Genomic DNA, 25071 nt, shown 5'->3' on the forward strand with positions numbered 1-25071 from the left:
ATTGCCACTCCCACCAGGTCAGCCACCCAGCCACCAGTCACAACAGACTCTGAACACTCACCCAAGGCTGGAGTTGAACTGAGATGGTCAACCCGGGAGCGTAAAACATTGGACTGTCTCAATTTGTAAAAGACTGTGTTAATATCTCAGAGGGGGGTATTGTCATGTATGTACTTTTGGGATCACTAGCCACCAGATGGCGTCACTGTTGGAGCCCAAGTATAAAAGGCCAGCCATTTTGTATATTAGTCACTTTGGGCCATAATAAAGCAGAGCCAAGGTCATACCTCTTGAAGTTAAACAGTACTCCGTCTAACAGTTATTGCATTCACAACATGTAGAAGAAAGCTCCTATTACTTTGCTTTGTGGCCCGAATTTTGTGGTAGAAATAACAGTGAGACTATCAGCGCTCACCGTTATTAAGGAATAAATAGAACAGCAACATCCACAAGCAGGGATGTCGTCAGGAGGATCAGGCTGCAGTGGCACAAACCTTTCGATGATCTCAGTAGATCACAAAACATTACTGCAAAGCCGCATTCAACCTTGCTCAGGAAGTTGCTATCCAAGTTGTCCAGCTCCCTCAGAAGCTGCGCATCTCGCCGATAGACGTGGCATTGAAACATGTGGAAGGTCATGAACTTACTAGATATCCACTGAACACGCCAGAAAAAGTTAGGGCTTGTCCGTTCAAGTATAAGTGAATTTTTAACGGTATGACAAGACTTAATTACTATCAAACAATCTCTCTGGTACTAAAAGTGTACTTTTACAAGTGTGGAGTCTCATTCCTTCAGATTTGAAATATTGTTCAAGATTTAAAATAAATCATGATTCTCTTTTAACTCTCTTTAGCCCATTTTTCTTTCTCTCTCTTTATTTCACTTTCTGTACATGATTTGGCATTACGTTTCCTGGTTTAGACTCTGTGTGGATACAGTTATATTTAGCTTTTGTGTTGATGTTGAGAAGCATCAGATTCTTTTCAAGAAATTATCTTGCACGGATTTGAATTTGCAACCTGAGACTTCTACAGCGGACTGAAAGAGAACCTTTCATCCTCTATATCACAGCTGGATTGAAACCCAAGCGTCTTAGGTGAAAGGATAATGATTACGCTCTACACTATCTAGTCCGCATAAATGGCACTTTTATAGCTCCTCCAGTGGCTTTGCTGGTCACACAGACCAGAAGGTCCCAGGTTTGATCCCTGGTCTCCATTGAGTTTATCAGATCTTCGCTCGCTAGGTTGGCAGTTGGGATGCTACATTTTGCATCAGTGTCTTTAGAGTAGGGAGGAAAAAAAGAACCAGAGTCCCAGTAGAGAAGATATTTCCATTTGCGGGAGGGACCAGAACCAGGGACCATAAATATAAGACAGTCACAAATAAATCCAATGGGGAATTCAGGATAAAGGCCTTTACCCAGAGAGTGGTTAGAATGTGGAACTCGGTACCACAAGGAGTAGTTGAGGCGAATAGCATAGATGCATTTAAGGGGAAGCTAGATAAACACATGAGGGAGAAAGGAATAGAAGGATATGTTGATGGGGTTCGATGAACAAGAGTGGGAGAAGGCTTATGTGAAACGTAAACACTGGCATGGATCTATTAGGCTGAATAGCTTGTTTCTGTGCTGTAAATTCAATGTAATACTATGTAATATATAACTGGTGTATAAATCTGATATTTAAGGCACCCCATCTTTAATGCAGCGGAGTCTCTATTACATGAATGTCCTCCTTCTTGCTCAGACAGCAGAGTTTTTCCGAGAATAAAGCATTGTGTGAGCTGTAACTATACAGCCCACTAACTCACATTTCCTTCTGTCTGACATAAATAAACCTCGTAGCTCAAGAAAGATTATTTTCAACTTAGACTATTTTTTATTGGGGGGGGTGGGTTTTGTCTTCACGACTGTGCTGAGGATAATTGTACTTAAAAGTGCATTAGTAACAGTTACAGTAAACTTAGCATAAGTGGTGCTCCCTCAAAATCGAGGAAGACTTCTATATCTATACTGATGCATAAGCTGATTTCTAAAAATAAAAAGCAAGTAAATAAAGAGCCAGGCAATTTATGCTGGTTAAGTAGCTTGTGATGGAAAAATGAAACAAATGAATTAACTTGTTCTATTTCTTCTACAGCTCAAGTACAAAGAAACCTACCAAAGCCAAGTGAAAGGCCACTATGAAGGAGTTGGCATGGACTGTCGTACACTACATTGTATGAAAGTTGGAGGCTTGGCAAGTGACGTAAGTAGAAATAAAAGTAGCAATGGTACAAATTCATCTTTAAATTCACTGTTGTGGTACTTTTGTTTAGTAACTATTTTTGACTCCAGTGAAAACCCCATTCTATGTAAATAATAGTGTTGATGGTAAGTAGGGCTAATCGGATCTGTTCTATGGTATGTGTGATCTGCAAGTGACAACACTCCAAGCCTATGCAGGATACAATTGTTTGGAGCTATAAAACATTTTAAAGAGAGTAATTTTAGATGTTTTTGCATAGTTTTAGATGTTGACTTGTGCCATTCAGTGCAGTGGCTCAGAAGTGAATTATGGTTTGTAGCACTCATGACAAGCTGGCATGTTGTGTAATATGTGTTGTTGAAATACAATCAAAATCAGTTTACAGCACCAAATGTAATTGCAAATATTGCAGTATTGCTGCTAATCTGCCAGCCTACATGGATTAAATATTGTTAGCAAGTAAGTATACTGTGGATCAGAATAGCTTACATGTACATCTATCCCACTATTTATTTATTGATATGTTGAAAAAGGGATTTAGGGTTCAAATTTCCCCAGGAGTTGTCCTGCTTTTTTTTGGAGCAAGTAGCTTTTTTTGGAGTAACTAAATCGCAAATTTCCCCATTTAACTTGCTCCAGTGTAAGTCAGTTAGTTAGGTTTTTTTTAGGTTACTTTTTTTTCTCCAAAAGGGGGCGTGACACTCTCGCCTGTTTTGGCCATAGAAGCAAATTTGGCCAGCTAAAAGTTACTTCAAACTAACTTAGGCCAGTGTATGTGGCCACTTTTATAGGCATAGAAAAACCGTACCTACATGTAAGAAATCAGCATATATAGCCAGAGATTGGGGGGGGGGGGGAGGTGAGTTAGAGGATTCTAAAGCACTAAGCACCTTCGCAGCATCAGCACAACATCAAAACAACTTCAGCACAACATCTTCACGGTATCATCAAAAATAAATGAAAGATAAATCAACTACAGAAAATAGAGCAGTCCTGCCTTGTCGACTGCAGAAAGCACCGGCTAGCCCTTTGGCCAGGGCTAGGGGTGGCAGGCAGGCTTGACTGTAGGGGTGAGGGATGTTTTTTTTTATAGTTGTTCCTAAATGTTGTGTGGTGATAATAGAACATGATTCAGTTTTAATGCAAAAAATCTTTTATTGGAAAGTTTACAATGCACTTCCACAACAAGAACAACAGCAAAGAAAGGCTGCACCCATCTCTCACCCACATATCAGGGAATGTGTACTTTCTCATACGGGCGGTGAGGGGGGTGGGGGGGGTTGCTGGGGGCCCGGCTTGGGTCTCAACAGAGGCTGGTGTGGGGATTGCAGTGGGAATGGCATTTGATTGTCAGGCCTGTGTGCCCTTATTGCAACAGCTAGCTCCCTCATGGACTCTGCCATCGTTTGCACTCCCTCTGACATGCCCGCCCTCAGTTCCCGTCTCAGTGCTGATATTTCTCCCGACAGTGTCGCAACCTCATCACGCACCCCACTGACAGTGACCACGAGTGATTGGGTAAGGGCATTGGTCTCCTCACTCAATGACATAACCTGATGTACATCTGATGAAGGCTGCATCTCAGGAGAGACTTCTCCTTCCCCTCGCCGTGGGTCTGCCAAGCGGCACCCCTCCAGTGCAAGGCTCAGGCTGAGACGGTGAGCCCAACCTGCATTCCACCACCGCCCCTGGGACCTGCAACATGGGAAGCTGTGAAACCAAGGAATGTCGTGGCAGAGCTCATAGAGATGTCTGGCAAAGTGATGCCCTGTACCATGGACTGATCCATATCACGATCAGCATTCTCCCCTGAACACAGATCCATGGAGCCCTCCTCCCCACACCCGCCTTGGTCTGGAGCGGACGCATCTGGATAGTCTTGTTTGATGTTCAGGATTATCATCTTGTTCTGCAAAATATAACAGATCAGTCAAATGGTTAGCAGGAAAGGAGGGGGCAGGATGTGTGGAATGAGTTGTCGCACGCGTAGCAGGCCAGTCAGCGGGTTGATTTGAAGGGCGACGATGCATTTTCATCTGGGCGAGTGGGCCCAGCTTGTGCAGAGCTGCTTTTATTTTCTGCAAGTGCGACTCAGCAAGGCAGCGACCCTCTGTTCCAGTGGTGATAGTTAATGCAGATTTGGCGGCCCTCCTCCTGTTTTAGTTCTCTCCCTTTTGTTGTCGGCCAATTTCTTCTACAAAGATGAAAATATAATTTTTGCCACGTGGTGAGCTTCTGATGGATGGGACACATACAGATGATCACAGTAACAATTGCAATTCCATTTAAAACTCAAGATAATACTTACACTCACTACTTGACCAACATCCTGCCATTTCCTTTTACACTGGCTTCCAGTTCTTGCGGTCTTCACCCCTGCGGAGAATTCTTCTGCAATTAGGTTCCAGTGTCTCCTCATTTCTTTGGGTGAAACTTTTGTGGGACCACTCTTACTGATATCCAGCTCCTGCCATCTGTCCTCAATGACAATGACTAGTTTATCCACTTCCTCATGCAATAAGTTCTTCGTTCTTGTTGCATGCTCTTGCATCATTGGTGTATCGGATTCACACTCGGGTAATGTTGAAAAAATACAGTTCTCACCTTGCATGCACCTATGCAGCACTCCTTTCCACTCCTTCAGCCACCCAAAAATCAATATTAACACCTTCCAAAAAGGCCCACTGCCAATGCTGCTGATGCACTGAGCACGCTCTCCCTTTAAATGGCCGATTGCCAAGGTTCCTGACCCATTACGCACGGGCGCACGCTTCAATGCGCATTGCGCATGCGCACACGCACAAACGGACATGCGTCCCCCTGCTGACAGTCGAAGACACACTGGGCCCAAGCCCCACCCCCTGCCGGCTGCGCTGAGCAAGCGCGACCCAAGCTCTGTCCCCTGCAGGTTTTTCAGCGCCACGCCACGGGACTACAGGGATCTAGGAGCGGTCAAATTATCCCGGTAAGTTTTCGGCGCGTTTTCTCCACCACGAAGTCGGTGCACCATGTCGATGTACGACGCTCTAAGTGGCTGGGAAAATTTGGGTCCATAATGTGCACAGACACACAAAAAAATCTTAAAATGCTAGGAGTTTCTGACCTGCACTTCTTACCTCCGGCATGAAAGTTACCTGACCCAACAGCAATTCAACTCTAGTTGACCTGAACCTGTGTTTACTTAGAGGCTGTTGTGTGGGTTCCTGAGCGGCTGTTTTCAGGAATGCTCTTGGTCCTGAGTAATGTTATGTATGCTAGAATTCATCACCTACAATTGCTCTACCTACCGTGAATCTTCTCCCTGACCCCCACCTCCGCACCCAGTGAGGGCCCAGTCCAACCTGGTACCAGCCCACTCATGGCCAATGCGACTTGCCCAACTCATTGCCAGTTCACTTACAACCCATTCCCACAGTGTCACACATGCAGATTTATAAGTAATGCTAACAAAAATATAAAGCCAGTCAAATCTATAATACCTATCAGGAAAGATTGAACAGGCTGGGGGCTCTTTTCTTTAGAAAAGAGAAGACTGAGGAGTGACCTGATAGAGGTCTTTAAGATTACGAAAGAGTTTGATAGAGAAGACGAAGAGAAGATGTTTCCACTTGTGGGCAAGACCAGAACTGGAGGCCGTAAATATAAGATAGTTATTAATAAATCCAATAGGGAATTCAGGAGAAACTTCTTTATCCAGAAACTGGTTAGAATTTGGAACTAGCTACCACAACAAGTGGTTGACATGAATAGCATTTGGCATTAAAGAGGAAGGTAGATAAGCACACGGGGAGAAAGAAATAGAAAGATATGTTGATGGGGCAAGATGAAGAAGGGTGGGAGAAAGCTCATGTGGAGCATAAACACCGGCATGGAAATGTTGGGCCGCATGGCCTGTTTCTGTGCTGTATATACTTTGTAATACTTTTTAATCTGCCTGAGGCCAATTGGCCTCTAACTGAACTTAGGAATGCACAATACAATTACACCTCATGACCTTAAAGGGACACACCAAGTTACACACAGCAGAATAAAGCATTGTACATTACATGCTATATTGCTCCTGTCCTTATCAAGTATTGTGTCCTCTGACTTAGCATGTGAGATGGGAGGTCCACTAGTGAATGCATATAAAGCCATGAGTGAGCATGGCACCAAGGAATTTATTTAATGAGTGTTTCAATATGTATCCCTTTTAAAAGGCAAATCATTACGATAACTTATGACTAACTTGAATATTAGCTGTATTTGGTTTCTGTCCAATTCTGCCGGGTTAAATAAAAGTTTAAAGAGTGAGCTAAGATGGCACTATAAGGGAAAGCTGGCTTGGAACAGTTAGTAAGCTGAAAGGTATGCAAGAGGTAAATCAATATACACTTTTGAAATAAAAGCCACTGAAGCACACAGGATTGATGACCACCTCTGCTGATATTCATTCAGCTCCCTCAGCCATATGGTTTGTTGACTTCTCTAAGTTAAATTATTTACTTGCCATTGGCACAATAGTTTAAAATAAAGTACCTTCACTTATAGTTTAAATAAATGTCTCTAATATAACATTTTTGATGTCTGTCAAATACCTCAAATCTGACATCTGCTGACAAGGCCAGTGTATGTGGCCACTTTTGTAGGCACAGAAAAACCTTACCTACATTTAAGAAATCAGCGCAGGTAACCAGAGATGGGTGGGGTGGGGGGGTAGCGGGGGGGCGGGGAAGGAAGGTGGGATAGAGGATTCTAAAGCTAAAAGACCTTCACAACATCAGCACAACATTACAACATCTTCAGCACAACAGCTGCACAACATCAAAAATAAATGAAAGATAAAAATAAATTAAAATAGAGCAGTCCTACCTTGCCGACTGCAGAATGCACCGGCTAGCCCTCCCCAGGGCTAGGGGCTGCAGGCACGCATGACTGTAGGGGTGAGGGATTTTTACTTTTTACAGTTGGCTCTACAGTGGTCCTAATGGAGCATGATTCAGTTTTAATGCAAAATATCTTTTATTGGAAATTTTACAGTGCACTTCAATGAAAACAACAACAACAACAACAGCAAAGAAACACTGCACCCATCCCTCACTCACATCTCGGGGAAAGTGCACTTCCTCATAGGGTCGGTGATGGTGGTGAGGGATGGTGGTTGGGGGCCTAGCTTGGGTCTCACTGGTGGCTGGTGCATGGATTGAAGTGGGAGTGGCATTTGAGTATCCAGCCTTTGTGCCCTTATTGCAGAAGCGAGTTGTTTGCCCGCCCTCACTTCCCGTCTTAGTGCAGAGATTTCACCCGACAGTGTCGCTGCCTCGTCACACACCCCACTGATGGCCGCCATGAGTGATCTTGCGAGGGCATTGGTCTCCTCACCCAATGAAACAACCTGATTAACGTCAGCTGAGGGCTGCATCTCAGGAGAGACTGGTCGGCTTCTCCTTCCCCTCACCGTGGGTCTGTCTAGTGGCAGCTCTCCAGCGTGAGGCACAGGCTGGGACGGTGTCCCAAGATGCATTTCCCACCTGCCACTGGGACCCGTGACCTCGGAAGGTGTGAACCCATGGAATGTTGCCGAGGAGCTCATGGAGGTTTCTGGCAGTGTGATGCCCTGTACTATGGCCTGATCCATATCACGGTCAGCATTCCCCCGTGAACACATTTCCATGGACCCCTCCTCCCCCCACCCGCCTTGGTCTGGAGCGCACACATCTGGATCCTCTGGTGGATCTTCAGGATCTTGAGGAGTATCTTCTTCTTCTGCAAAATACAACAGAACAGTCAAATGGTTAGCAGCACAGGAGGGGGCAGGATGGGTGGCATGAGTAGTCTGATGCGTAGCAGGCCAGTCAGCAGGTTGATTTGAAGAGTGACTATGCATTTTAATGACTCACACTCACCCTCGCGTGTGGGTCCAGCTTGTGCAGAGCTGATTCTTTTTCTGTCGATGCGACTCAGCAAGGCAGCAACCCTCTGTTCCAGGGGTGACAGTTGGTGCAGATTTGACGGCTCTCGTCCTGTTCTAGTTCTCTCCCTTTTGTTGTGGGCCAATGATGAAAATATTAATTTTCAGACATGGTGCGCTTCTGATGGATGGGACACATACAGATGGTCACATTTTCAATTGCAATTCAATCTAAAGATGAAAATATTACTTACACTCACTACTTGACCAACGTCCTGCCATTTCTTCTTGCACTGGCTTACAGATCTTGCGGTAATGAACCCTGCGGAGTATTCTTCTGCAACTAGGTTCCATCTTCTTCTCATTTCCTTGGGTGAAACTTTTGACAGACCATTCTTGCTCATATCCAGCTCCAGCCATTTCGCCTCAATTACAGTGATTAGTTTCTCCACATCCTCATGGAGGAAATTCTTTGTTTGCCTTGCATGCTCTTGCGCTATTCATCTATTGGACTCACATGCAGGTAATGTTCAAAAATCACACTTCTCACCTTTCTTCCATCTATCCAGCACTCCTTTCCACTGCCTCAGTCACACAAAAATCAATATTCAAACCTTACCTTTATGTATGCTCCATTACCAATGATACTGAGGACGCTCTCCCTTTAATTGGCCAATTGCCAAGCTTCCTGCTGCACTGCGCATGCACGCACGCTGAATCGCCATGCTCAAACGGACATGCATCCCCCTGCCGGCACTCCACAAAACGCTGGGCCCAAGCCCCGCCCCCCCGCAGCGTGGCCGAAGCTCCGTTCCCCCCCCCAGGCTCTGCAGCGCCACGTCGATGGATCCGGACGACGAGGGAGCAGCCAAATTGAAAGGTAAATTTCTGGCGCTTTTTTTGGCTCTCAAAGTCAGCGTGCCACCCCTAACTTACGCCGCTCTCGGTGGCTGGGGAAATTTGGGCCCTTAGCCTGTCTATGTCCTATTGCAGATTTTTTGTGCCCTCACACATTGCTTTTCCTCCCATCTTTGTATCGTCAGCAAACTTGGCTACATTACACTCAGTCCCTTCTTCCAAGTCGTTAATATAGATTGTAAATAGTTGAGGCCCCAGCACTGATCCCTGCGGCACCCCACTTACTGGTTGCCAACCAGAGAATGAACCATTTATCCCGACTCTCTGTTCTCTGTTAGTTAGCCAATCCTTTATCCATGCTAATATATTATCCCAACCCCGTGAACTTTTATCTTGTGCAGTAACCTTTTATGTGGCACCTTGTCAATTGCCTTCTGGAAGTCCAAATGCACCACATCCACTGGTTCCCCTTTACCCTGTTCGTTACTTCCTCAAAGAACTCCACAAATTTGTCAAACATGACTTCCCCTTCATAAATCCATGCTGACTCTGCCTGACCGAATTTTGCTTATCCAAATGTCCTGCTACTGCTTCTTTAATAATGGACTCCTACATTTTCCCAACCACAGATGTTAGGCTAAATGATCTATAGTTTCCTGCTTTTTGTCTGCCTCCTTTTTTAAATAGGGGCGTTACATTTGCAATTTTCCAATCTGCATTGGAACTTGCAGTGATTGGAGATCTATTTCTACAGGGGATCTGGGACCTGTGTGAACAAAGCAAGCAACTGTTCACCTCCTTAACCAATCAGATTGAAGAATCATTAATGAGGCACGCAGAGTCTGAACCAGGAAGTGTCAGATAGAATAGTTAATTTCAATGCTAAATCATGTACAGAAAAAAAAAATAAAGAGAGGGAAAGAAAGATGGGATTAAGACAGAGATAAGAGTCAGAAAGAAAAAGTTAAAATATTATTTACATTTTTTTATTTTCTATCTCCAACAATAATTAAAATCTGATGGAATGAGACTGCACACTTGTAAAAGTTAATTTTCAGAGCCAGGGAGGTTGATTGACAGTAATTAAGATTTACAATGCCATTCAAAATTTACTTACACTGGAATGGACAAGCCCTTACTTTTTCTGGTGAGTTTAGTTGGTATCTATCACGTAAGTATCGCAACTTCAGGCCATTCCATGTATGTGAATGCCGAGTCTCTGGGCGAGGTACCGGTGTAGCAAAGCTTCTGGAGGAGCAGAACAGCTCGGACAGCAACTTCCTGATTTCCATTTTTAATTGATTTCCATGATCAGTCATGATCTCATTGACTGGTGGGATAGGCTCAAGGGGCTAAATGGCCTACTCCTGTTCCTGTGATCCTATCCTAACTATGCATGATTGGTCACCGACAGTTGCTGTCCAATTTACTCTTTAATAATGGTGAGCACTGATAGCCTCACCGTTATTTTTACTGCAATATCTTGGCCAATATTTATAACTGCCCCACATAATAAATATAACAATTCAGAAAAAAAGTCATAGAAGTATATGTACCATTTCCCAATCGCTTCGGCTATTTCTCCCCTCCGCCTGCATGCATGATCCACTGGGCCTCATGCATATCTCTGACCTTGACCATATATATGCTCCCTCCGTATGTCATGACTCATTCTGCTCAGGCAAGGCCCAATGTTCTGAGCCAAACAACTACATTAAACTTCTACATGCCACTGTATAGCCTCGGCATCCACCAAAATAAATGCAGGAAAGCACAATTGTACTGTGAGAATGGTGCGACAAAATTAAGTCATCACACTACAACTCCCAAAAATCATCGTGTGGCCTGACATTTCTCCGCAACCTCCCTCTTATCCTGCAGCAGCTGTAAGTCACAACCTTCGTCACTCTCTCCCAATCGCAATTTTAACCTGGTTGCTCTCCTCAATTACTTTCAATCTGATCTTGCTTTCAGTATAAGCTTCTCCCCTGTGCTCTTCTTCCCCAAATTCTGGACCTTCAGCTATAACTGCCTCAGTATCATGTTCTACACCAGTTCTGGACCTTGCTCCTTGATGCCTTACCTCCATTTAAAAAAAATGTTGGCACATTGATTGCTTTAGTAAAGACTGAAGATCCTGAAAACTCTTTGTAAGGTAGCATTAGATGACATTTTCTGCTTTGGGCAGAATTGGTGATTCCAGCGCAAATTGCACCCATTCTATAAAGTTTTATCTCCCCTGAATTTCCACTCAAAACTCATTTGCATTCTGTCGAATGCAACATTTGCCATGAACCAGCGCAATTGGGCAGAGTTTTAAAATGCATTTTTTTTAAATGTTGCTTTAAAAAATATTTCTTGATATATTTAAGAGGGGTAACTTGGTAAAGTTTGATTAATACAGCTGAAAATGGGTTTGTCACAAAACAATAAGCATTTTAAATCACAGTGTTAATCTACCACTGTGACTAATACAAATTTGACTGAAAATGACTTTTTAAAAAAAAATATACAAAACTATTTTCTAGTTAGATTGGGGTAAATTTAAAAAAAAAATCAAAACTTTAAAAAACATTCGTATTAATACCCTCCTCAAAGGCCTGCAAATGAGTGTAATTCACAGAAACTCCCAATGGTGTTTAATTCACCCTGGGGGCATGGCCAGTTTTGTGAGTGGGGCCTGCTTCTAGCGCAATGTTTTTAAAATGAGCGCAAAAGAGCGTGGAAACTCGAGTTGTGCTGAATGTAATTTGTGCTTAAAATACTGGAGAGACGTGAGTCCGGGGTCGGCGAGAGGCCTACAAAAGGCCGCGAGAGGCGTCGGGAGGTGCGTGGAGAGACGCGAGTCCGGGGTCGGCGAGAGGCTTACAAAAGGCCGCGAGAGGCGTCGGGAGGTGCGTGGAGAGACGCGAGTCCGGGGTCGGCGAGAGGCCTACAAAAGGCCGCGAGAGGCGTCGGGAGGTGCGTGGAGAGACGCGAGTCCGGGGTCGGCGAGAGGCTTACAAAAGGCCGCGAGAGGCGTCGGGAGGTGCGTGGAGAGACGTGAGTCCGGGGTCGGCGAGAGGCCTACAAAAGGCCGCGAGAGGCGTCGGGAGGTGCGTGGAGAGACGCGAGTCCGGGGTCGGCGAGAGGCCTACAAAAGGCCGCGAGAGGCGTCGGGAGGTGCGTGGAGAGACGTGAGTCCGGGGTCGGCGAGAGGCCTACAAAAGGCCGCGAGAGGCGTCGGGAGGTGCGTGGAGAGACGCGAGTCCGGGGTCGGCGAGAGGCCTACAAAAGGCCGCGAGAGGCGTCGGGAGGTGCGTGGAGAGACGCGAGTCCGGGGTCGGCGAGAGGCTTACAAAAGGCCGCGAGAGGCGTCGGGAGGTGCGTGGAGAGACGCGAGTCCGGGGTCGGCGAGAGGCCTACAAAAGGCCGCGAGAGGCGTCGGGAGGTGAGTGGAGAGACGTGAGTCCGGGGTCGGCGAGAGGCCTACAAAAGGCCGCGAGAGGCGTCGGGAGGTGAGTGGAGAGACGTGAGTCCGGGGTCGGCGAGAGGCCTACAAAAGGCCGCGAGAGGCGTCGGGAGGTGCGTGGAGAGACGCGAGTCCGGGGTCGGCGAGGGGCTTACAAAAGGCCGCGAGAGGCGTCGGGCGGTGCGTGGAGAGACGTGAGTCCGGGGTCGGTGAGAGACCTATAAAAGGCCGCGAGAGGCGTCGGGAGGTGCGTGGAGAGACGCGAGTCCGGGGTCGGTGAGAGACCTATAAAAGGCGTACTTGTGCAGCTACAGGGAGAGGGCAAAAAAGAAGTAGAAAGAAACAGAAAGCTGACGTCACAGCCAAGGGGGTAAGTGATTGGCTGGTGATTGGTGAGTAGCTTTTCTTTTTTATATCAGTCAGTAACTTTTAACATTGTTGTTGCCAATTTAAGGGTATCTAAGGGTTAAGTCATGGCAGGAGAGCTCGATCACGTGATATGCTCCTCCTGTACCATGTGGGAACTCAGGGACACTTCCGGTGTCCCTGACGACTACATGTGCGGGAAGTGTATCCGCCTCCAGCTCCTGACTGACCGCGTTGCGGAATTGGAGCTGAGGGTGGATTCACTCTGGAGCATCCACGATGCTGAGAACGACGTGAGTAGCACGTGTAGCGAGTTGGTCTTACCGCAGGAGAAGGATCCACAGCCAGCTAGGGAATGGAAGACCAGCAGGAAGAGTAGTGCAAGGAAGGTAGTGCAGGGGTCCCCTGTGGTCATCCCCCTGCAAAACAGATACACTGTTTTGAGTGCTGTTGAGGGGGATGACTCATCAGGGGAGGGCAGCAGCAGCCAAGTTCATGGCACCGTGGTTGGCTCTGTTGCACAGGAGGGCAGGAAAAAGAGTGGGAGAGCAATAGTGATAGGGGATTCAATTGTGAGGGGAATAGATAGGCGTTTCTGCGGCCGCAACCGAGACTCCAGGATGGTATGTTGCCTCCCTGGTGCAAGGGTCAAGGATGTCTCGGAGCGGGTGCAGGACATTCTAAAAAGGGAGGGTGAACAGCCAGTTGTCGTGGTGCACATTGGTACCAACAACATAGGCAAAAAAAGGGATGTGGTCCTACAAAACGAATTTAAGGAGCTCGGAGCTAAATTAAAAAGTAGGACCGCAAAAGTAGTAATCTCGGGATTGCTACCAGTGCCACGTGCTAGTCAGAGTAGGAATCGCAGGATAGCGCAGATGAATACGTGGCTTGAGCAGTGGTGCAGCAGTGAGGGATTCAAATTCCTGGGGCATTGGAACCGGTTCTGGGGGAGGTGGGACCAGTACAAACCAGGCGGTCTGCACCTGGGCAGGACCGGAACTAATGTCCTAGGGGGAGTGTTTGCTAGTGCTGTTGGGGAGGAGTTAAACTAATATGGCAGGGGGATGGGAACCAATGCAGGGAGACAGAGGGAAACAAAAAGGAGACAAAAGCAAAAGACAGAAAGGAGATAAGGAAAAGTGGAGGGCATAGAAACCCAAGAAAAAGAAAAAAAGGGCCACTGTACAGCAAAATTCTAAAAGGACAAAGGGTGTTAAAAAAGCAAGCCTGAAGGCTTTGTGTCTTAATGCAAGGAGTATCCGCAATAAGGTGGATGAATTAACTGTGCAAATAGATGTTAACAAATATGATGTGATTGGGATTACGGAGACGTGGCTCCAGGATGATCAGGGCTGGGAACTCAACATCTAGGGGTATTCAACATTCAGGAAGGATAGAACAAAAGGAAAAGGAGGTGGGATAGCATAGCTGGTTAAAGAGGAGATTAATGCAATAGTTAGGAAAGATATTAGCTTGGATGATGTGGAATCTATATAGGTAGAGCTGCAGAACACCAAAGGGCAAAAAACATTAGTGGGAGTTGTGTACAGACCTTCAAACAGTAATAGTGATGTTGGGGAGGGCATCAAACATGAAATTAGGGGTGCATGCAATAAAGGTGCAGCAGTTATAATGGGTGACTTTAATATGCACATAGATTGGGCCTACCAAACTGGAAGCAATACGGTGGAGGAAGATTTCCTGGAGTGCATAAGGGATGGTTTTCTAAACCAATATGTCGAGGAACCAACTAGGGGGGAGGCCATCTTAGACTGGGTGTTGTATAATGAGAGAGGATTAATTAGCAATCTCGTTGTGCGAGGCCCCTTGGGGAAGAGTGACCATAATATGGTGGAATTCTGCATTAGGATGGAGAATGAAACAGTTAATTCAGAGACCATGGTCCAGAACTTAAAGAAGGGTAACTTTGAAGGTATGAGGCGTGAATTGGCTAGGATAGATTGGCGAATGATACTTAAGGGGTTGACTGTGGATGGGCAATGGCAGACATTTAGAGACCGCATGGATGAACTACAACAATTGTATATTCCTGTCTGGCGTAAAAATAAAAAAGGGAAGGTGGCTCAACCGTGGCTATCAAGGGAAATCAGGGATAGTATTAAAGCCAAGGAAGTGGCATACAAATTGGCCAGAAATAGCAGCGAACCTGGGGACTGGGAGAAATTTAGAACTCAGCAGAGGAGGACAAAGGGTTTGATTAGGGCAGGGAAAATGGAGTACGAGAAGAAGCTTGCAGGGAACATTAAGACGGATTGCAAATGTTTCTATAGATATGTAAAGAGAAAAAGGTTAGTAAAGACAAACGTAGGTCCCCTGCAGTCAGAGTCAGGGGAAGTCATAACGGGAAACAAAGAAATGGCAGACCAATTGAACAAGTACTTTGGTTCGGTATTCACTAAGGAGGACACAAATAACCTTCCAGATATAAAAGGGGTCAGAGGGTCTAGTAAGGAGGAGGATCTGAGGGAAATCTTTATTAGTCGGGAAATTGTGTTGGGGAAATTGATGGGATTGAAGGCCGATAAATCCCCAGGGCCTGATGGATTGCATCCCAGACTACTTAAGGAGGTGGCCTTGGAAATACCGGATGCATTGAGTCATTTTCCAACATTCCATTGACTCTGGATCAGTTCCTATCGAGTGGAGGGTAGCCAATATAACCCCACTTTTTAAAAAAGGATGGAGAGAGAAAACAGGGAATTATAGACCGGTCAGCCTGACCTCAGTAGTGGGTAAAATGATGGAATCAATTATTAAGGATGTCATAGCAGCGCATTTGGAAAGAGGTGACATGATAGGTGCAAGTCAGCATGGATTTATAAAAGGGAAATCATGCTTGACAAATCTGGAATTTTTTGAGGATGTTTCCAGTAGAGTGGACAAGGGAGAACCAGTTGATGTGGTATATTTGGACTTTCAGAAGGCTTTCGACAAGGTCCCACACAAGAGATTAATGTGCAAAGTTAAAGCACATGGGATTGGGGGTAGTGTGCTGACGTGGATTGAGAACTGGTTGGCAGACAGGAAGCAAAGAGTAGGTGTAAATGGGTACTTTTCAGAATGGCAGGCAGTGACTAGTGGGGTACCGCAAGGTTCTGTGCTGGGGCCCCAGCTGTTTACACTGTACATTGATGATTTGGACGAGAGGATTGAATGTAGTGTCTCCGGATTTGCGGATGACGCTGGGTTGGGTGGCGGTTTGAGCTGCGAGGAGGATGCTGTGGGGCTGCAGAGTGACTTGGATGGGTTAGGTGGGTGGGCAAATGCATGGCAGATGAGGTGTAATGTGGATAGATGTGAGGTTATCCACTTTGGTGGTAAAAGCAGAGAGGCGGGCTATTGTCTGAATGGTGGCAGATTGGGAGCGGGGGGAGGTGCGGCGAGGCCTGGGTGTCATGGTACATCAGTCATTGAGGGTTGGCATGCAGGTACAGCCGGCGGTTGGGAGGACGGGTAGCATGTTGGCCTTCATAGTGAGGGGATTTGGGTGCAGGTGCAGGGAGGTGTTGCTGCAGTTGTACAGGGCCTTGGTGGGGCCACACCTGGAGTATTGTGTACAGTTTTGGTCTCCTAACTTGAGGAGGGACATTCTTTCTGTTGAGGAAGCGCAGCGAAGGTTCACCAGACTGATTCCCGGGATGGTGGGACTGACCTATTAAGAAAGACTGGATCAACTGGGCTTGTATTCACTGGAGTTCAGAAGAATAAGAGGGGACCTCATAGAAACGTTTAAAATTCTGACGGGTTTAGACAGGTTAGATGCAGGAAGAATGTTCCCAATGTTGGGGAAGTCCAGAACCAGGGGTCACAGTCTAAGGATAAGGGGGAAGCCATTTAGGACCGAGATGAGGAGAAACTTCTTTGCCCAGGGAGTGGTGAACCTGTGGAATTCTCTGCCACAGAGGGTTGTTGAGGCCAGTTCACTAAGTATATTCAAAAGGGAGTTAGATGACGTCCTTACTGCTGGGGGGATCAGTGAGTATGGCGAGAAAGCGGGAGGGGGGTACTGGGGTTGCATGTTCAGCCATGAACTCATTGAATGGCGGTGCAGGCTAGAAGGGCCGAATGGCCTACTCCTGCACCTATTTTCTATGTTTCTATGTTTCTATCTTTTGTGCCGGGTGCGCCAATATCAGAGGAATTGTTCCAAAGAAAACAGTGCAGTTGAGTGGAAACTCCAGGCCTGAAATTCATTTGAAATTCCTCTGTCCGCTAGTTTAGTAACCCTTAGCACCTCTGCTAAGCTAGCAGAGTGCGGAGTTTTAGGCCAATACATTGTTTACATTTGCGACTATCTCACAGTGTAATATCATTAGCAGAGGAATGTAATCACAATTTATGTTCTTAATAGATAGGTACATAATTTAAACATATATATGCACAGGTTGTTGAAGGCATAAAAAGCAAATGTCATTTTTCATAAGTAAATAAGTTTTGAAGCAGTACAAGGAATCATGGAAGAAACAGAATTACATTGAGTAGAACAGTAAGCTGATGAAAACATCATAGAAGATAAAAATGTTAAAAACAAATTGACATGGCGAGAAAAATATAGAAATAATTAGGAGATAAGATAGTAGATTAGTTTTAGTATTCTGATTTTTTGAAAAATTAGCAAAACAGAACGTTATGAACAAATAGAAATTCATGCCTATTAAATGTAATTATAATTCTTCATCACTGCCGACAGTTCTGCGCAACACCAGCTTGTCTGGTACCATTTGTCTTTTTTCAGTGGGTCAGGGATTCAGATGGGGCCGCTGCAGAAAATGGCTGTGACAGGTCTCCGATCCCTGCTGCAGAGTTGTGAGAATGGCAGCCCATGTGTTGACTGAAGAGTAGTAACAATTTTTCATTTCTTTAATAACTAAAAATGCCAGATTGGTTGTATTGGTTTTCCAGGCCTTTAAATATCCAAACCGCCCACACTTCCCACCCACACGCCCCCCCCCCCCGCCCCACACCCCTACCCCATCACTGGATTGTTGAGGAGGGGCAGGTATCCATTGTTGCCATGATGCCAATGATGAGAACTGCATTGCATGTTGTATTCCTGCCATTTATGTGTAATTATAACACACCCGTCCAAATTATACGCCCAAAGTCGGTTCTGGCAGAAAATGTTGGAAGTAGTGGGCCGAGTGGAGAGCTGGCAGAGAGGCGTCTGAAGAATTTTGAGCTGTATGCTGGAATTGTCGGTGACAAGTGAGCAACTGCTGAACCTCTAATGGAAATTCATGCCTATTAAACTTAATTATAATTCTTCATCACTGTCAATGGCCCGGAATTTGCAGTGGGTAATAACAGCGAATGAAGAGAACTAAAGACAGGGAAAGAAAGATTGGATTAAGAGAGAGAGAAAAAAAGAGACAGGCAGGCCCATTATCTATCATCATATTGTGAGCATTTCATGATGTTAAGGTGACTGAGCAAAATTACATGGCTGTGGCAAAATCTAGTCTCTTGTGGCATATAATATGAGAATAAACAGTGGCACACTTGATTGAGGCCAGTAAACTTAGCAACAGACTAGTGTTTCACTGAATATATATAGATATGTATTGATATTCAGCTCATGCCCCTGACAGATATCTGACTCCCAAGGCGAGTGCAATTTTAGTTTTGAAAATGTTGTTACACCAGTAATTTTTAACTGCTGACTTTGTAAGAATTAAAGTTTAATGTCAAAATACTGACTTTGGAATATTTCCTTGTATTTTTTAGAGGAAGTATAAAGGTGACGTGGAGGGGGACAAAATGCTTTGCTTTTATCCAGCTGATATTACACCTTCATATGAGACGCTGAAGAAACTAGTCCCATTAAAAGATGTAAGATTTGACAGACACTTGAATAATTCTTCCTCTATTTTTCTCCTCTCTATCTTATTCTCCCAAAGGTACTGGTTCTTGGTAGGGCATGGATCCAACTGCCCTTTGCTGCATCTCCCAGGTGGATGCTCTTCATGAGCAAGCCTAGACAGTTATTTTCATGAGACTATTTTAGCCGTAAAGCTAACAAACTCTAGATTGAACCAAACACCTTCAGGTCCGTATGGTTCAGTGCTACACCCTGAATTGTTGCAAGCCACAAGCTCTTGGGAATAATGTTTATGGTGGCGTAAGCCTACATATTTAAACAAATACTAAATAGTTGAAACAAATTTGAGAGTAAATGAAGAACTTCAGTGCAGTAGGGGAAAGCCGTGTTGTCTTTTAGATGAGATGTTAAACGAGGCCATGTCTCCAAGTGGATACAAAAGATCCCATGGCACTATTCGAAGACCAGGGGAGTTCTCCTGGTGTCCTGGCTGACATTTATCTCACAACCAACATCACTAAAGTAAATTATCTGGTCAGTTATCTCAATGCTGTTTGTGGAACTTGCTGTGCACAAATTGTCTGCCGTATTTTCCTACATCATTATCATCATAGGCAGTCCCTCGAAATCGAGGAAGACTTGCTTCCACTCCAAGAGTGAGTTCTCAGGTGACTGAACAGTCCAATACAGGAATTACAGTCTCTGTCACAGGTGAGACAGACATTCGTTGACGGAAAGGGTGGGTGGGGAGTCTGGCCTGCCATTATAACAGTGATGACATTTCAAAAGTATTTATTTGGCTGGGAAGCACTTTGGGACTTCCAGAGGATGTGAAAGGTGCTATATAAATGCAAGTTTTTTTTTCCTTACTATGGTTTGTGACAAAGAATTCCTCATTTTAACCACTTCCTTTGTAAAGAACTAAACTTGTTGGATAATTTGGGGCCAAAATTTCCCCTTCCCTTAAGGCCTGTTAACACGGGAAATCGGCGGTCATGCTGCGGAGTGCAATGGCTGCCGATTTTTCGTGTATTGGCCGCCATTATCAAAATTCTGCTCCTGCGGTATCCCAGCGGTGACCCGCTCCCCCCTACTGCTCCGCTGCTGTGATCCATCCTAAGTGCGTCATCAGAGTGCACCCCGCTGATGTTCCCCACCCCCCACCAATGGCGAAATTCCGCCAAGAAAATCTTCCTCCAGCCGGGCGGTGCCAAAATCTACTTTTTTTGAGGCGGTCCAGTGAGGCTGAGGTCTTCTAAAATGGCCGTGCGACTCCCATTAAAGTGAGGACACACTGCCACTGCCGCCATGTTTTTTTTAAAAAAATCGGCCAACTGCCATGTCGGGCCAACAATTATGCCTCCAGGTTCAGCCGGGCGGCCAGCAGGCGGCCTGGCACCCCCTCTAGAGTGCCAGGCCAGTGGGGTGGCCAGGCCAAAACCCTCCCTGGTGACCCAGTGACACCGAACGTTAAAAATCACGCAGGCTCTCCCCTTTTAAGTGAAGGGGAGAGCCGTGGTGACGCGATGCCATGATGACTGACAGCGGCGGTCACTCCTAACCCCCCCCAACTTCCGCCCCTCAAGTGTGCTCACCTCTGCACTACCGCCCTCATTATAAGTGACTTCTGGTCCGTCGGGAAAAAAAGCCAAAGAGCAGAATTTCGTTCAAGAGGCCACCTCATCCACCGCGGCGGTGAAAACAACAGAAACTGGGTGCTTGCGGCCCGTTTCCAGTCAGGGGCAATTTCGGCTCCTTCGTGTTTTTTCCTTTACTGTCATATCAAAATATTTTCATGGAGAACAGTCGGATATTTTGGATTAGGATGCTCTGTGTTTACTGATGAATATGGATCAGTTAAAGATAGCAAAACCACAGGAATGTTGGGGTGGGAAGGCATCCATCTGAATGTGGTTAATGTATGCCTCTGGGATGCAATGCATTTTGGCAGTCTGCAATGCTCTTAACTTTTAACCGGAAGGGGTGGACTATTGCAAAGCCACCTTGTTCATTTCGCTTCAGAATGGGCTGCTGCCCAGCCATTGTTCTTCTTGAATTTATTTATTAAATTGGGGAAACCAGACACAGCATTGGCTCAAGAAACACAGTAAGATTTAAAATCAAGAATGAACAATATGTTGACCTGAAGGGTTGTTTTTAAACTCATATCTGATCGCTGACGTGGGACTGCAGATTTGTGGTGTACTAGTTTTTGAAAACCCAAACAGTTCCATAGATCTTGGACTTTTTCTTGATCTAATGTCAAAAGTTGTTTTTCATGTGCCAGGACAAGTTGCTAAAGCTGTAAAAATATAGGATGCTTGGTTCCATAAATAGGAGCATATATTGGAGAAGCAAAGAGGCAATGTTAACTTTATGTAAATCATTTGTTAGATCACAGTTAGAGTATAACATAAAGTAAGGCACCCAAAACTAAACTGAGTGAATTTAGATGTTTAGAAACTTACTTTAGGAAGGATATCAAGGCCATGAACTAAGTGCAGTGGAGACTCACTAATATGATAGCAGGCACGAGCAGCTTTAGTTATGAAGAGAGATTAGAAGAACTGTTCTTTTTTTCATTAGAACAGGAAGGTTAAGAGGAAATGATAGAGACGTTAGAAATTCTGACAAGGTGAATTAGATCGAACTATTTCCACTAGGCAGTGAGTCAATAACGAGAGAGCAGAAATTAAAATCATCACCAAAAGATTGAAGAGATTAGGAGAATGTTTTTTTTTAATCCAGAGGGTGTTAGGATGTGAAATGCTCTATCAGAAACAGTGGAAGCAGAATCCATAATAGATATTAAAAGTGAAATGGATAAATATTTGAACAAGATTAAGTGTACAGAATGGGGAATAGGACTAAGTGGATAGCGATTTCAGAGAGCTGGACCAGGTGCGATGGGCCAAATGGCCTCCTATGTTATAAAATTCTATGATTCTGTAACTTAAGCTTTGTTGTGACAAAGAGATGGTTCTGGTTACGGAGTATTTTCACTAATTTTAAGTATTCTTAATATTATTTTCTGATATTTATATGTGGCATCCATTGTTACTGTTTCAATTGACTTTTCTCATCTTTATATTCCTTTGAACTGTTGCTCGTGGTTTTAGATGTACTACCGGCAGCATGTGGAGAACCTGAAATATACATCAGTAACAGACACTCCCGAGATAGTGCAAGCAAGAATTAATGCACAGCAGCTAAGCAATGTAAGTCTTGGAAGTACCTAAACGAATACCAGGAGATGGGGGTGTCATGAATTACCGAGGATAGCACTGTCAGCTATGGGCATACAGTGATTGCCTGCTTCAAAAACATTGCCTTTAAGTGAAGATTTTTTTTAGAGGCATTGCAAAAATATTGTTTAAGCACAGATTGTTTTTCATCGTTGGCAAAGATTCTCAGCAGGAAGAATCCACAAAGAGACACTTTCCCACCATTATTTTTCAATTAGGTAGAAATATTTAATTTACTCTGTTCCCAACCGCTTTAGTTAACACAAATCATAAACCTTTGCCTCCGTTTTTTTCTTTACAGTTGAATTATCGGGCACAATATGAAAAGACCAAAACTCAGTACACATTGCCTCTTGAAGTGCCACATTTAGTTAAGGCCAAGGCTAATGCTGATCTGTACAGTGATGTAAGTATCAAAACCCAATAATAAATTGTCATTCAACATTGAAACTTGACGTCCGATTGCAAAAAGTGAATATTATTAATTTGAACATTAATCTGATTATTATCTATCATGTCTTGATCAGTTTTTGAATTTGCTGGCATTATAAATACAGTCAAAATCTTGCAAAATCATATCTGTTAACATCACAAATTATTTTTAAGAGCCATATTCCCCTAAACACCTTGGGCGCTGAGCGGAAGTGGGTTTAGTCGAGTAAAACTCACATATTGGAGTTGAATTTAAGTCCTATGAACGTGGCTCAGTGAGTAACTGTCCCGTCCAGGAGCAGCAGTGGGGAGGGCCAGCCGATTGCAATGGCCAGGCCACATTGGCATGCCACTGGACCGCTTCTCGACCAGAACAGTGCCAGAAGCCAGAGGGCAGCTGCCTAGCTTTTAAAATCGGGAGGCAGCAGGCCACCGCTAGGGGCCAGAGGAAACAAACCCTCGGCAATAAGAGGAGTGATCGAGGGTGGGGGTCTGACAGGGATGAGAGGAGGGAAGCCCGGGACAGGGGAGGCCCAAGGGTTCCACGTGAGGCCCATGCTATCCACATCCCGATACTGGTCTGGTGGGCAGACTACCACTGCTCCCCCCACTCGGGCCGCAAGGTAAAGTTGCAGTACGCCCTGTGATGTCATCGGAGCCCAATCTGCATGTTTGAAGGGAGGCCTCACCAGTTTCAGGTGGATGTTCATGGTCGCCTGCAATTTAAATTTGCAGTTAGCCAGATCGGAGCGGGAAGCCGATGTGTAAGACCCCCACTCGATTGTAACCGTGTGCCCCAACAACACAATTTCCGCTGGGCGGGAGGGGCGAAAATTTCCCCCATTGATTTGGATCACAGTTTTATTTTGCCTTTTAAACCATGATTTCAGTGTTTTTCATGCGTATGAGACTATGTGGAGCTTTCGTAAAGTTCAAATATTTTTTAATTCTTGGAGAATGATTAGCGTGATAGGAAAATAGTGCTAAAATCCAGCAACATGTTACAGGATTGGCGATACCAGTACTATTGATGGCACCCTGTTTATACTGCCAGAATAATCAGTACTTGTGCCTATTTACTGTGTTTTCCTATGTATGGCTGAAGGGGAAAGAATGTTCCGAGAAAGTCGTTTTTCTTCACGGTAATCCCATTGTATGTGGAGTAAAGTAATAAATTCAGTAGAATCTTGTTTTATATTTTAGTAAACTGAGTGACTCCTGACAACGACTGGAGTTCGTTGGCAGCAGTCACGTCCTTTTTTTTTTAAACTGACATGGAGCTGTTCGAGTCCGATCTCTCTCCTAGTTGGACTGTCCTGGTGATATCACAGAGGATGAAGGTTTGTCTCCTCGGGCAGTCCATAGGAAACAGTGGTGGCTACTCTTTCCAGCCTCTGCACCACAGAAACAATCCTCCATATTGCAATCAAGCCACGTGGTCCTATACATTTATGTTACCTTTAGAGCTGAGCGATATTTCAATTTTTTGGAACGTTAATACTGCTTAATTTTAAATCTGATGGACCTGTTGTGTATGCAATAACTGTTAGGCTGAGTACTGTTTAACTCCAAGAGGTATGACCTTGGCTCTGCTTTATTAAGGCCCAAAGTGCCTAATATACAAAATGGCCGGCCTTTTATACTTGGGCTGCATACACGTGCGTGCAGCCCAATGGCCTCCAACAGTAATGCCATCTAGTGGCTAGTGATCCCAAAAGTACAAACATGACAATACACCCCTCTGAGATATTAACACAGTCTTTTACAAATTGAGGCGGTCCGGTGTTTTACGTTCCCGAGTTGACCATCACAGTTCAACTCCAGACTTGGGTGAGTGTTCAGAGTCTGTTGTGACTGGTGGCTGGGTGGCTGATCTGGTGGGAGTGGCAATGGCCATGTCAGGGATTGAAAGTCCATTTTCATTGAACATATCAGTGATTGAAAGTCCCGATTCACTGATGACCATTGAGTCCTCTGATGACTGGGAGTAGGTTGGTTGGTTGTCGATTGTCTCTTCCGCCGACTGTTCCGGTGTGTCTGTGTGCCGCAGCTTTGTCTGATCCATATGTTTTCTGCATGTTTGCCCATTTTTGAGCTTGACAATAAATACTTTGTTGCCCTCCTTGGCCATGACAGTTCCAGTGATCCACTTGGGACCCTGACCATAATTCAGAACATATACAGGATCATTTACAGAAATATCGGGTGACACAGCTGTGCGATCTTGACACCCTTGTTGACTTTGTCTTCTATATTCAACATGATTATTCAAGTCAGGGTGTACAAGAGATAGCTTGGTCTTAAGACCTCTCCATCATTAGTTCAGCAGGCGAGACCCCGGTAAGCGTGTGTGGTCTTGTCCTGTAACTAAGCAGTATGCATGACAGGCGAGTCTGCAGTGACCCTTGGGTTACTTGCTTCATACTCTGCTTTATGATTTGGACAGCACGTTCTGCTTGCCCATTGGATGCAGGTTTGAATGATGCTGACCTTACATGTTTGATACCATTGAGTTTCATGAACTCTTGAAACTGCTGACTGGTGAAGCACAATCCATTGTCGCTAACAACGATGTCAGGCAGATCATGTGTCGTGAACATGACACTGAAATTCTCAATGGTAGCTGTGAATGTGCTGGATGACATAATTATACACTCTATCCACTTCGAATATGCATCCATCACAACTAAAAACATCTTCCCCAGGAAGGGACCTGCAAAGTATATGTGGAT

General features: G+C 45.0%; 2 protein-coding genes across 10 annotated transcripts in view; one reads left to right on the forward strand and one right to left on the reverse strand.

Moving 5' to 3' along the window:
* Positions 1 to 22607, reverse strand: part of casp7 (caspase 7, apoptosis-related cysteine peptidase) — a 153293-nt gene extending 130686 nt beyond the window's left edge. The window contains exon 1 of the mRNA XM_070876622.1: positions 22577 to 22607. The gene's annotated coding sequence lies outside the window, so the exon portion shown is untranslated. The remainder of the gene's footprint in view (positions 1 to 22576) is intronic.
* Positions 1 to 25071, forward strand: part of nrap (nebulin-related anchoring protein) — a 220693-nt gene that overhangs the window by 34355 nt on the left and 161267 nt on the right. For 8 of the 9 annotated variants that reach the window (XM_070876611.1, XM_070876610.1, XM_070876615.1 and 5 more), the window contains 4 exons: positions 2148 to 2255; positions 18569 to 18673; positions 21782 to 21880; positions 22209 to 22313. In XM_070876611.1, the coding sequence (XP_070732712.1) occupies positions 2148 to 2255; positions 18569 to 18673; positions 21782 to 21880; positions 22209 to 22313 (417 nt within the window). The remainder of the gene's footprint in view (positions 1 to 2147; positions 2256 to 18568; positions 18674 to 21781; positions 21881 to 22208; positions 22314 to 25071) is intronic. The other variant, XM_070876612.1, reaches the window with a different exon arrangement.

The sequence above is a fragment of the Pristiophorus japonicus genome, chromosome 3 (genome assembly GCF_044704955.1).
Source record: "Pristiophorus japonicus isolate sPriJap1 chromosome 3, sPriJap1.hap1, whole genome shotgun sequence".
Taxonomy (NCBI): Eukaryota; Metazoa; Chordata; class Chondrichthyes; family Pristiophoridae; genus Pristiophorus; species Pristiophorus japonicus.